This window comes from Lepidochelys kempii, chromosome 1 (assembly GCF_965140285.1).
Source record: "Lepidochelys kempii isolate rLepKem1 chromosome 1, rLepKem1.hap1, whole genome shotgun sequence".
Taxonomy (NCBI): Eukaryota; Metazoa; Chordata; order Testudines; family Cheloniidae; genus Lepidochelys; species Lepidochelys kempii.
The window spans coordinates 59,151,684-59,165,192 of NC_136380.1; the positions used below are offsets into that span (position 1 = coordinate 59,151,684).

At 42.2% G+C, this 13,509-nt stretch overlaps 1 protein-coding gene across 5 annotated transcripts in view; it reads right to left on the reverse strand.

Annotated features, from left to right (window-relative positions):
* RB1 (RB transcriptional corepressor 1) overlaps nucleotides 1-13,509 on the reverse strand; it is a 172,319-nt gene that overhangs the window by 101,696 nt on the left and 57,114 nt on the right. For all 5 annotated transcript variants that reach the window (XM_073343945.2, XM_073343935.2, XM_073343928.2 and 2 more), the window contains 2 exons: nucleotides 12,328-12,405; nucleotides 5,707-5,794 (listed from right to left, as the gene is read on the reverse strand). In XM_073343945.2, the coding sequence (XP_073200046.1) occupies nucleotides 5,707-5,794; nucleotides 12,328-12,405 (166 nt within the window). The remainder of the gene's footprint in view (nucleotides 1-5,706; nucleotides 5,795-12,327; nucleotides 12,406-13,509) is intronic.

The window sequence follows — 13,509 nt, forward strand, 5'->3', positions numbered from 1 at the left end:
TACTGCTGGGTCTAGCTCTCGCTCGTAATCATGAGGTAATTTCCGACAGACAATCTGCCGTCAAGTTCTGTATACCTGAGAGGTAGGCCACTGATGGTGTGGAAGATACATCAGTTCCATAGTCTCATTGCTTCCCCACAGAGGAAGGGAGACCAGGCTCCCCGTTGTCAGTTTATGTAGAACATAGAAATAACGCTGTCTGTTAGAATTGTCACGTGTGACCCTTTGATCAGTGGGAACAAATAGACACAGGCATTCCTGACTGCCCTTAGCTTGAGGAGGCTGATGTGGAGGGATCTCTCTGTGGGTGACCATTTCCCATGTGTCATAAAGGCCGTTTAGATGTGCACCCCACCCCTTAAGTAATGCATTGGTGGGGAGAAGCAATGATGGAGGATTTTACGCAAAGGGGATCCTTTTGCAAACATTGGCTAGGTCTTTCTACCAGTCTAGGGAGGTTTCTACCCTGGTGAGCAATGACAGGGGTTTGTCTAGTCTGTCCCTGTTTGGTCTGTAAATTGAGCTGAACCACATATAAAGGCACTGCATGTGAAGTCTGGTGTATGGTATTACCGTTGTGCCCACTACCACATGCCCCAAGGGTTTGTAGGCAATATCTGGTAGATATTTGCGGGCTGATTTGGATAGTCTCTGTTAGTGTAGTCAGAGAGAAAAATTTGTGCTGAAGTAGGAGGGCCCTGACCCGTAAAGAGTCAAGGTCAGCACCTATAAACTCCAGGTGAGGTATTGGAGTAAGGGTTGATGTGTAGGCCCAGCTCTGTAAACAAGTGCAGCGCGACTCTAATGACTCAGTGAGCCTCTTGGAGAGATCAGGCTTTGAGGGGCAATTGTTTAGACAAGGGTAAATCATGATCCCTTGGGCACATAAGTGGGTGGCCACTACTGAGAGAACCTTGGAAATACTCTCAGTCCTGAAGACGACGTGAAGGGGAGTAACCGGTACTAGTCGTGATTTTGTCCCAGGGTGAATCTCAGAAATCATCTGTGAGTTGATGAGATTGATACGTGAAAATACGTGCCCTAGAAGTCAAGGGCCAAAAACCAGTCTCCCTGTTCCAACGCCAGAATGATCATTGCTAAAGTGACCATCTTTAATTTCTGAGCTTTGACAAACTTTTTGAGAGCTCTGAAGTCCAATATGGGTCTCAAGCCCCTCTTTTTCTTGGGTATTAGGAAATACCAAGAGTAGAACCCTTTGCTCGTAGATGCTGAGGTACTGGTTCTGCAGCTCCTAACTGGAGGAGACTGTCTACTTCTTCTCATAGTAAACTCTCATGAGAAGGATCCCTGAAGAGGGACATGGAAGGGTGTTGTGGAGGAAGAAGGGCGTAAAATGGATAGAGTACCCCAGGCAAATGATCTCTAGGACCCATCGGTCCAATATTATGCACCCCCGGTACTGCACAACACTACCAGACGGCGGCAAAATGGGTGGATTAGCAATGGTCGGATGTAGCAGTTGTAGGGAGTGGTCTACTGGCACCTTGACCAACATGTTTTAACTGGGAATTGGTCCTGCTTCGAGCAGGGGATTGGACTAGATGACCTTCAGGGGTCCCTTCCAACCCTGATATTCTATGATTCTATGTCAAAATTGATGTTTGGATGGGGAAGGCTAGTACAAGAAAGATTACTGGCTGGATGTTTTCATCTGGAGAATTTTGTTTTCTTCCTCTGTGGCTCTTCGTATCATTGAGCTGGGTATTGGGAAGTGCATGGCTTATGCTGGGGCTGTGGACTAAATTTTCTCTTTTGTCCCAGAGTGTAGCAAATGGAAGGTGCTTGAGAATCCTTCAGAGAGTGAAGTGAGACATCAGTTTTCTCCACAAAGAGCTTAGTGCCCTCAAAGGGAACATCTTCCATGGTTACCTGCACCTCCTTCAGGAAACCCGAGGCACAGTTCATCACCACCATGTGGAAATGGATTTGGCTGCAGTATTGGCAACGTCAAGGGCACATGGTAGCAATGTCTTTGCCACTAGTTACCCTTCCTGTCACCACTACAGGACAGGCCTAACAAAGAAAATAACAGAACGCCACTAGCCGTCACCTTCAGCTCCCAACTAAAACCCCTCCAACGCATTATCAAGGATCTACAACCTATCCTGAAGGATGACCCAACACTCTCACAAATCTTGGGAGACAGGCCAGTCCTTGCCTACAGACAGCCCCCCAACCTGAAGCAAAATACTCACCAGCAACCACACCACACAACAGACATAACCCAGGAACCTATCCTTGCAACAAAGCCCGTTGCAAACTGTGCCCACATATCTATTCAGGGAACACCATCACAGGGCCTAATAACATCAGCCACACTAGCAGAGGCTCGTTCACCTGCACATCCACCAATGTGATATATGCCATCATGTGCCAGCAATGCCCCTCTGCCATGTACATTGGTCAAACTGGACAGTCTCTAAGTAAAAGAATAAATGGAAACAAATCAGACGTCAAGAATTATAACATTCATAAACCAGTCGGAGAACACGTCAATCTCTCTGGTCACGCGATTACAGACATGAAAGTTGCGATATTACAACAAAAAAACTTCAAATCCAGACTCCAGCGAGAAACGGTTGAATTGGAATTCATTTGCAAATTGGATATAATTAACTTAGGCTTGAATAGAGACTGGGAGTGGCTAAGTCATTATGCAAGGTAACCTAATTTCCCCTTGTTTTTTCCTACCCCTCCACCCCCGACGTTCTTGTTAAACCCTGGATTTGTGCTGGAAATGGCCCGCCTTGATTATCATACACATTGTAAGGAGAGTGGTCACTTTAGATAAGCTATTACCAGCAAGAGAGTGGGGTGGGGGGAGGTATTTTTTCATGCTTTGTGTGTATAAAAAGATCTTCTACACTCTCCACAGTATGGATCCGATGAAGTGAGCTGTATCTCATGAAAGCTTATGCTCAAATAAATTGGTTAGTCTCTAAGGTGTCAAGTATTCCTTTTCTTTTTGCAAATACAGACTAACACAGCTGTTACTCTGAAACCTTCTTGGATGATGGCCTTAAATTGTTTGTGATGCGACTTGGGCAGCTGCTCAATAAAACTGTTCAGTTTCAAGTAATTCCCATACTCTTATTTCACCACAGGTACTTGGAAGTTGGCAATTCAAAACTGAACCATGGCCGAGAAGTATGCCTTCCTCCCAAATATGTCCAGATGCTTCCAGTCCCTATCATAGGGCATGGACTTCATGTGGTGTTCATGGCCACAAGAATTGACAGCATCCACCACAATGGAGTTAGGTGGAGGGCTGAAGAAAAGGAACTCTGTTTCTCTGGCCAGGACACAGTACTTTTTGTCTGCTCACTTGCAAGTCAATGCGACTGATGCTGGGATCTGCCATATGGTTCTTGCGAGATCAATAAGGGCTTTATTGATAGGGAGGACCACTTTTGAGGAGGAAGATGTGTGCAGGATGTTCAGGAACTTATGGTGCATATCCTTGACTTCCTCCAGAGGTATCTCTGCCTGCCGCTGTAGTCTTCCTTGGGCTGTGGGTACCGGGCTTGGTCTGTCTCAGTGCCGATGGTACCCAGGATATTGAGCATGCCGGGGATTGTTTGTGGCTAGCTCATGGTGGGGACTTCCTGCTCTCTTTTTCAACTTATAAGAGGGGTCGGCGGCTGATTTCTTAACCCAATGGCCCTTGGATGTTGAGGGCTATGGAGAAGACTTACATCTACATGGAGAGTCTTTGAGCAGGTCCAGAGATGGTCTGAGAGCTGCCTCCATAAATATGATCTTCTGCCCTAGCTCTCTATCCTTGCGAGACTGAAGTCTAAGCTGCTGGCAGAGAGTGTACTTTTGAGGAATGTGTCCTTCCCCGAGGCAACGAATGTACCATGAGTGCATGTGTGCAACAGGAATAGCCTTGTTGCAGGAAAGGCACTTCTTGAAGCCCAGAGAATCTGGCATACCCCGTTGTGGGGAGGATGGGTCCCCAATGGAAAGGGTGGGAAGAAAAAACTATTTGGGGGGAACATGTCAAAAATAAAAGATATTAGACTAACTACTACTAAAAACTAAGCTCTAGAAAGAAAGCACTAGGTAACAGTCGCTAACAGAATGCCAGTAACTCCATCTCTAGTCAGGGGTGGTTGAGAAGGAACTGAGTGGGGTTAGCCCACACATGCTGACCAGCCTCGTGGCAAGGCACAAGGCAAGGGCATGCATATGCAGGCATAACGGACACTGCTACTGAAGTTCTCTGATCAGCAGTCAGGGATGCAAGCACACCTACAGTGGCGAAGCCATAGGGTATTACACAAAGAAGTAGTTCTGAATCTTTACGGGAGATTAGGAGGTGGTCATATTTTTATCCTCAGCAATATCCACTAACTACAGCCTGATTCAGCAAAAAGCATCTGTGACAGGGCATCTACCCCACACTGGCAGGACAACTGACTGCAGTGACTACTGGGGAACTGACTGGACTAGGAGCTAAACTCCCCAGAAGAGGGGGGTGGGGGAAGGGGAGAACGGGACAGGACATGGATAGTAACACAGCTGGAGGGCCAAGCCGTGAAGAGGATGCTGCGGTTCCTGATGCTATGAGAGAGATTGCAGGCAGATTGCAGAGGAGTGACGGTGTGCAGACCGTGGATGGGGGCATGAGCCTCTACCCAATTCCCAGCACAGCAAGGAGGAGGTGCCAGTCTGGAGGCAAGTGCACTCTATGACAGCCTCTTAGCACATACTTAACTCTAAACATTGGAACTACTCACACAAAGTCAATGGGACTACTTAAGTGCTTTAAGATAGGTACATACTTAACACCTTGTCCACAAGGGGAATTCAAGGCGAAATTAGTGAAAAGTAGATTATAAATTTAAAGCACAAGAGCCATTTTGCAGCAACTCCCCATGTGGACACTTATTCCACAATAAGCGTACCTTTGTGCGCTTTAGCTTAATCTACTTCCTAATCTAAATTGCACAAAGGTCCTCTTACTGCAGAATAAGTGTGTCCACATGGGGAGTTAGTGAACAGTAGCTATTCACCATTAGCTATTCCTGGCTCTCCGTTCCCTCCCATGTACATAAACCCTAAATATCTTACTGAATCAGGACCTGTCTCCTGTTCATTATACAGCCTCTAGCAATACAGATTTGGCTTTTTCCCCCCCTAAACAAAGGAATCTTAGTGTAGTTGAAGGACCATAAGATTTCCAGCAAAATATCAACAAGTTGTTACGTGCTTGTAAAATTCACATACAGACAAGTTCTCTTTCAAAGAACAGTACTAACACATGTTTAAACTGTCATGAGTCCTTAATAAGATGTGTACTAAAGATCTTATATTCATAACTTATGGTAGGTACAAGAGCTGTTGCATTCCTGTGTCCTTGTTGTTTTCACAATGCACTGAATATTAGGATATTTGAAACAAATCTTGAACTGATCCTCCATCAACAACTACGAAGATCAGAGTTGACATTCTTGATATTTCTAAGATAAAAATTAAGCAGAAAAAAAATGTCTTGCACACCTTTATAAACCATAAAAAAGAAAATGAGGGCACAATCCCCACTATTTTTAAGAAGTCCTTTCTAGGTCACCTTTAGTAAAGAACACATGCTATTTATTTGGTTGATAATCCAAAGGATATAATTGTATAGGTACTTCCTCAGAAATGTTTACTCTAGTTAAAAAAAACCTAGTCACTTACATTAAAATATGAGATGAGATTATCTGATGGTTTATCACTTGCTGAATTTAAAATCATCATCAACTGCTGGATAGTATTCATTGCAGCCCTGAAAAAAATGTAATAAAATATGTTAAACACTTATTTTGTACACCTTCAATAGTTCCCTGACACAGTTTACTGAAATGCACACAGCAACTCTATAAACAGAACAAATCAATACATAACTAACTCAGTAATAAATCAAACTGATGGGGAAATTAACTACACTTCTTTGATTTAAGTTATGAATATTCATCACCACCACCACATCCCCATCACATCAACAAAGTAAAGTAACAACAGAACGATAACAAGCTAAACATTAATATCAGCAAACAAGATGTGCAAATAGCACCAAATTATAATTAAAACTGAGGTTTTGTAAATTAAAACATTTTTCTCTTTACTCTTATCTACAAAAAATAGCTGTAGCATCATCTATAGATCCAGGAACTAAAATTAAATCTGCATTGTACTGTCAGGTTTGCAGTGTCATAAGAAATTACAGAATTTTGACACAGATATTTTGGAGGAGAACGTTTGTTTCTATATCATGACCACCACCATCACTCCCCTAGGCAGGCCAATAGCCAACAAAGTGCATTAAATACATGTCTTTTCATTCTACAGACTCAAAATCAGAAAGTGGCCACATTAAACCTGAAACCACTCCTCCTTCCTGTTTTATTAAGAAGGCTCTATGTGTCTGGAAGTCCCACTCCCACCTTCCATCGCTCTAGCTAGACCAGATGCATTTTAAGATAATTCACAAGTTAGGATTTGTAGTATTACATAACATGGGTCATGAAGATGAGCTGATTAAATTAAATGAAGATATTAAATATTGGGATGCACAACTCTACCAATATTTAACTTTGTTTTCTTATTAGGAAAAGTGAGCAGAATCCCTTATCACTATTTTGATTAAAAAGTTTAAAATATTATCTGAGTTATTTACAAGTTTACACATTTTCCTCCTTTTCAGAGACTTTACATAACAAAAAATTCTCCAGAAATTGTCTTGTTAGACCTGTTTTTACAGACACAAAAGGTGAAAGCAAAAACCCCACCACCTATTTAGGCTCTTACACTCATGCCGATAGGTTTCTTGCCAAAAATGGATTTCAAACCCACGCAGATGCTGTCCATTGGTTCAAGTCCAATGCCTTAGCTTAGAAAGCTGTAAAAAACTACCCCATGTAACTATGAGGCCTTTTGTCTTTAAAGATTGATAATGTTTAAACGGTAGTGACAATACATAGGATCCTCCTGCTCCTTCCAGAAAAAATGATGAAATTAAAAGCACCCCAAGAGGCTAGCTCTTGTTACACTAAATTAAAAATGGTTTCCCTTCGGGAAGCCCAGCCCTAATGCGGGAATAAGGACTCCTCTCACATAGCATGTGGTTGCAGGGATAGTGATGGAACTGCTACTTGTTTTTAATGGTTAAAAATGATCCTGTCAGACAAGGCAGGTGCTTCTTTGTGCGCATTAATGCCTGACCATCTCACATTTCCAGATTTTAGGGGTGTTACATACATCCTCCTGCCTGATAATATATGCACATCATATAGATCTGAGGCACATAGACAACATGAATTAAATCTAAGAGTACTGACATGCAAACCTTCTACAGCATGCTATATTTCAGAAAAATGCCTTTATGTAGCTTGTATTTTCTATTTATGGTTTTACAGGTGATTTTAAAAAAAATTTTAAAAGAACAAACGTATGATTGATTTAACAATTTATCCTCAAGATCTACTAAGCAGCTTGACAAGTGTCAGTAGTTTATATTTCCACATCACTATATTCCTGAGAAACTATTAGGGAAGACTATTAGGGACCAGGGAAGAGTATAAAAATATTGCTCGGGCACGTAGGAATGAAATTAGGAGGGCCAAATCGCACCTGGAGCTGCAGCTAGCGAGAGATGTTAAGAGTAACAAGAAGGGTTTCTTCAGGTATGTTGGCAAACAGAAGAAAGCCAAGGAAAGTGTGGGCCCCTTAATGAATGAGGGAGGCAACCTAGTGACGGAGGATGTGGAAAAAGCTAATGTACTCAATGCTTTTTTTGCCTCTGTCTTCATGAACAAGGTCAGCTCCCAGACTGCTGTGCTGGGCATCACAACATGGGGAATAGATGGCCAGCCCTCTGTGGAAAAAGAGGTGGTTAGGGACTATTTAGAAAAACTGGACGTGCACAAGTCCATGGGGCCGGATGAGTTGCATCCGAGAGTGCTAAAGGAACTGGCAGCTGTGATTGCAGAGCCATTGGCCATTATCTTTGAAAACTCGTGGCGAACAGGGGAAGTCCTGGATGACTGGAAAAAGGCTAATGTAGTGCCAATCTTTAAAAAAGGGAAGGAGGAGGATCCTGGGAACTACAGGCCAGTAAGCCTCACTTCAGTCCCCGGAAAAATCATGGAGCAGGTCCTCAAAGAATCAATCCTGAAGCACTTACATGAGAGGAAAGTGATCAGGAACAGTCAGCATGGATTCACCAAGGGAAGGTCATGCCTGACTAATCTAATCGCCTTCTATGATGAGATTACTGGTTCTGTGGATGAAGGGAAAGCAGTGGATGTATTGTATCTTGACTTTAGCAAAGCTTTTGACATGGTCTCCCACAGTATTCTTGTCAGCAAGTTAAGGAAGTATGGGCTGGATGAATGCACTATAAGGTGGGTAGAAAGTTGGCTAGATTGTCGGGCTCAACGGGTAGTGATCAATGGCTCCATGTCTAGTTGGCAGCCAGTGTCAAGTGGAGTACCCCAGGGGTTGGTCCTGGAGCCGGTTTTGTTCAATATCTTCATAAATGATCTGGAGGATGGTGTGGATTGCACTCTCAGCAAATTTGCGGATGATACTAAACTGGGAGGAGTGGTAGATACACTGGAGGGGAGGGATAGGATACAGAAGGACCTAGACAAATTGGAGGATTGGGCCAAAAGAAATCTGATGAGGTTCAATAAGGATAAGTGCAGGGTCCTGCACTTAGGATGGAAGAACCCAATGCAAAGCTACAGACTAGGGACCGAATGGCTAGGCAGCAGTTCTGCGGAAAAGGACCTAGGGGTGACAGTGGACGAGAAGCTGGATATGAGCCAGCAGTGTGCCCTTGTTGCCAAGAAGGCCAATGGCATTTTGGGATGTATAAGTAGGGGCATAGCGAGCAGATCGAGGGACGTGATCGTCCCCCTCTATTTGACATTGGTGAGGCCTCATCTGGAGTACTGTGTCCAGTTTTGGGCCCAACACTACAAGAAGGATGTGGATAAATTGGAGAGAGTCCAGCAAAGGGCAACAAAAATGATTAGGGGTCTGGAACACATGAGTTATGAGGAGAGGCTGAGGGAACTGGGATTGTTTAGTCTTCAGAAGAGAAGAATGAGGGGGGATTTGATAGCTGCTTTCAACTACCTGAGAGGTAGTTCCAGAGAGGATGGTTCTAGACTATTCTCAGCGGTGGAAGAGGACAGGACAAGGAGCGATGGTCTCAAGTTGCAGTGGGGGAGGTTTAGGTTGGATATTAGGAAAAACTTTTTCACTAGGAGGGTGGTGAAACACTGGAATGCATTGCCTAGGGAGGTGGTGGAATCTCCTTCCTTAGAAGTTTTTAAGGTCAGGCTTGACAAAGCCCTGGCTGGGATGATTTAATTGGGTATGGGTCCTGCTTTTGAGCAGGGGGTTGGACTAGATGACCTCTTGAGGTCCCTTCCAACCCTGATATTCTATGATTCTATTAGGTTCTGAAATGAATGTATTGTAAAGTTTGTTTTCTCCCCAATTTTTAAACGTAAATATATTAAACATACAGCATCATCAAATTGTTGCCAGTACTAACAATCATTGTGGTAGGTGTTATGGCATTGGGTAAAAAAAGATTATGCTGTAAAAAGCATGTTAGTGACCTGAGATAAGCACGCTCGCTCAGAATGGTATAAATAGGCATCTGGGTATGCACAACCTTCTAATGAATGACAGACTAGTGTGGTCAAATTATACTCCAACAATGTATAGATAATTTGTACAGCTGTTTTGCCATGTGTGCACTCAAGTAAGGTTAGTAAACAGAACTGAAGCTTGTTCATGACTTAAAATATGCAAAATAAAACTAGCCATATAAAATACCTATTAATAAAGTGGAATATTTGGTTAATAATTTACCCCTATTTATCAAATCCTTTTTAAGCCTGGCAGACTGTCTAAGGTTCTTTAAATCGAAAGTCCTTAGTCTCATTGTTTATAAAACAGGAACAGAAAGAGGATTGGGTATGCCCAGCCATTAAATTTACATAGGTACCAGAGTGGCTAAGAAGTTAGAGCATGAGCCCACATGGGTACAGTTCCATCTCTGTTTTTTTTTCTCTCATTATTGTTTGTTGAGTGACATAAGTAAATTTGAACAATAGCTTTGTTTGTATATTTGTTTTAACCAATTAAAATTACATGAAGAGGAAGCAAATGTAACAACTCCACAAATTTCAGTCGAACAGTAATGAAACTTATTATCTTACTCCTCCACCCTTGATCAGCCTTCATGTATATTCAGGACATAAGAGATATTGGATAACACAGAGGGTTTACAACATATGACAGTGAATTTAGCTAGCTTGCTTAACATGAAGTTCTTCATATCCCTTTTTCCTAGCCACAAACGGTCCCTCATATCTCGTGCTTAAGTTCTTCTGGCTCTTACACAGGCTGAGGCCTCAACTGCTTTTGTCAAGACAGATCTGGTAAATGGCCACATCGGGACAACTTTCAACACTTGCTGAGAAAGCAAGCTTCGGGGGGTCCTGGCATGCTGTAAGACCTTATGGCATTGTTCCCTCATGCTTCCCACTTTCAGAGATCTCTTTTTATGCACCCTATTAAAAACGCTTTTCAATTCCCACTGGTTAGAGTTGTCCCAAATGGATCTCTGATTAGTATCTCTCTGGGGTTAAAGAAAATTCTCATTAGCTGAGTAAATAGAGATGGGGGCTTTTATTCACAGACAGAACAGACTAATATGAGTGCCTGATTACATGGGTCATGGCACTCTAGGGAGAACTGCTTTTTCTTCTGCCACTTTAAAAATTTTGATCTGAGTTTCTCTAACAGACTTTTTTTAAAAAAAAAAAAAAGCATGGATGGGAAGAAGCAGTACAGGAGCTGTTATATGAAAGGACTAGAATGAAACCAGACAACTCAGTGTTATTATGCCCTTACCTAGTATTTAAACCCAGATATCCCCTAGGTAAAGCTATTTTTCAATACACTACCCAAAGGGCCTGATACAAAAGCCATTAAAGTTAATGGAAAGACTCCCCCTGACTTTAATGGGCTTTGGCTCAGATACTGTAGATTCTCTCTACTTGACAGTGTGTAAGTTTAAAAGTAAACACCAAGTTTTCATAATAAGCCTTTTGAGCCATCAGTTAGTTGCATACAATCACTTCTGGGACATAAGTGACCAAAAGTTTACTGCCATCTGCTGGCAGTTATGTAGTCTATGCAAAATGAGTTGCTGGTCCCTGGCCAGTTCCTAGTGGACAAGTGACCAGGTCTGTATAACTGTCAGCTGGCACCCGTCTGGTAGTTTGAGAAGAGAGGCAAAGGACTGAATAGGCATAAAGTCTCAACTTCCCCCTTTACTCCTAGAACGGTTCTTGGCAAGTCAGAGTAGAAGCACATCAGCAAAGCTTTGTGCAGGCTTGGACTGCTACTGCTGCCTATCTTGTATCTGTTTCTGTGGACCAAAGATTCCAGGCTTCATGGACGTGAATCTTAGCCTTTCACAAGCCCTGTAGTTTGTTTTAAAATGCTGTTGTAATTTGAAAAGTGATTACACAAATGGCATCATGAAGTTTGTCTGTCAATGGCTTCCTTACTAAATATGCTGAGTTTATAAATAAAGAGACAGTCTAACTCACAAAACTGCCAACTAGACCTGAGAACTGAAAGTCAAGCTGAGTTCTTTCTGGTTAGAAAATCGTAATAAGTAATAAAGATTCTTCAATTCACTTTTAGTTACATTTTATTCCAGATGTGCAAACCTAGAGTCTCCAGTTTCTCTCCCACAACAATATAGGTTCTGCAACAGTAAAGAGTAGCAAGAATTTATTTCTTGTCAGTGCAGTATCTTTACTAGTATGTGAAAATGAAAGTAGTAAGTGTATGATTCTTTAAATTCTCTCCCCACAGAATACTAAAGAGTCAAATCTTTACACAGCAAGCATGGAAGAAAATGTTTTATTAAAATGCACTTCAGTGATGCAGAGAATGAGATAATGAGCAGCACATTTAAGGAAGTTCATTTTCATACTTTCAGGCACACTGATCTATTTTACACATATAACTCATGCTCCCTTTATATTTAGGGTACCAAACCTGAAATGTACTCAAAGCTGCCCAAGTGGTCTCAACTCCCATGGATTTCAAGGGAAATAGGAGTTGAAGGCACTCAGCACTTCTCAGGAGGCTGTCAGCACCTTCCAGGTGTTTTAAAGTGATCTTAGAATCAGAACTGCTACATTGTTCAGTTCAACAATTTTTAGAAAATTCCAGTTCAAGTAAAAACAAATGTATGCAACTTTTTAAAATACTTCATACCGAACTGGAGTCTGTGGAAGTATAAGATTAAGCTCTTCATCTGGGTTGTTTTTCCTTGGTGTTCGTTCCAACTGTAAGCTGTAGAAGGGGGAAAAGCAAAACCTTATAGAGTACTGATCTTTGAATATAGCAAGTCTCAATTAAAAAGAGGTTTTCTAAAATGACTTTTTAAAGCTGCTGGAAAAAACAAAACTGTGCACAAGATTTTCAGGAGAGCTCAGTATCCAGCAGCTCCCATTTTTTATTGTCTGTAAATTACTGATTTAAGCTAAATACGGTAGATAAAAAACTGGTTTAAATTCTTTATGTGCAGCTGTATTAAGGGTTTTCCCTGGCTTAACTATGTCAATTTAGACCATTTAGTTAAACCAGGGCATTCTTCAGGCACACCCACTGCTTTACAGGATGCATATTGCAAGCTCTCACACCTTCAATGAAGGAACAGAAGTGCTGAACCTTTAAAGATGTCCTTTCTCCAAAACATTAACCACTGAAGTTCAACAGGAGTTAACTAACAAGTCTGAGACAAAAAGAAAGGAATACTTGTGGCACCTTAGAGACTAACCAATTTATCTGAGCATGAGCTTTCGTGAGCTACAGCTCACTTCATCGGATGCATACCGTGGAAACTGCAGCAGACTTTATATACACACAGAGAATATGAAACAATACCTCCTCCCACCCCACTGTCCTGCTGGTAATAGCTTATCTAAAGTGATCATCAGGTCTGCTGCAGTTTCCACGGTATGCATCCGATGAAGTGAGCTGTAGCTCACGAAAGCTCATGCTCAAATAAATTGGTTAGTCTCTAAGGTGCCACAAGTCCTCCTTTTCTTTTTGCGAATACAGACTAACACGGCTGTTACTCTGAAGTCTGAGACAGTGTAACTAAAGGTTTTGTCTACACTGCCCTGCAGTTCATCTTAGGGATGGTGTAAATAACAGTGCACACCGAAGTGCTGCACTATAACTCTCGGGCTGTGGGCGCTGCGAGCATGAACTAAAACTCATGCCTGCAGAGTCCACATGGAGGAGTCACAGTGCAGCACTTTGGTGTGCACTCACTCCTGTAGGCCAAACTGTGGGTCAGTGTAGACAAGCCCTGAGAATCCATTCCTCTCTCAATTGCTCAACTTGCACTTATGACTCCAAGGACTTGTGTAGAATGGGAAAATAAGCAAT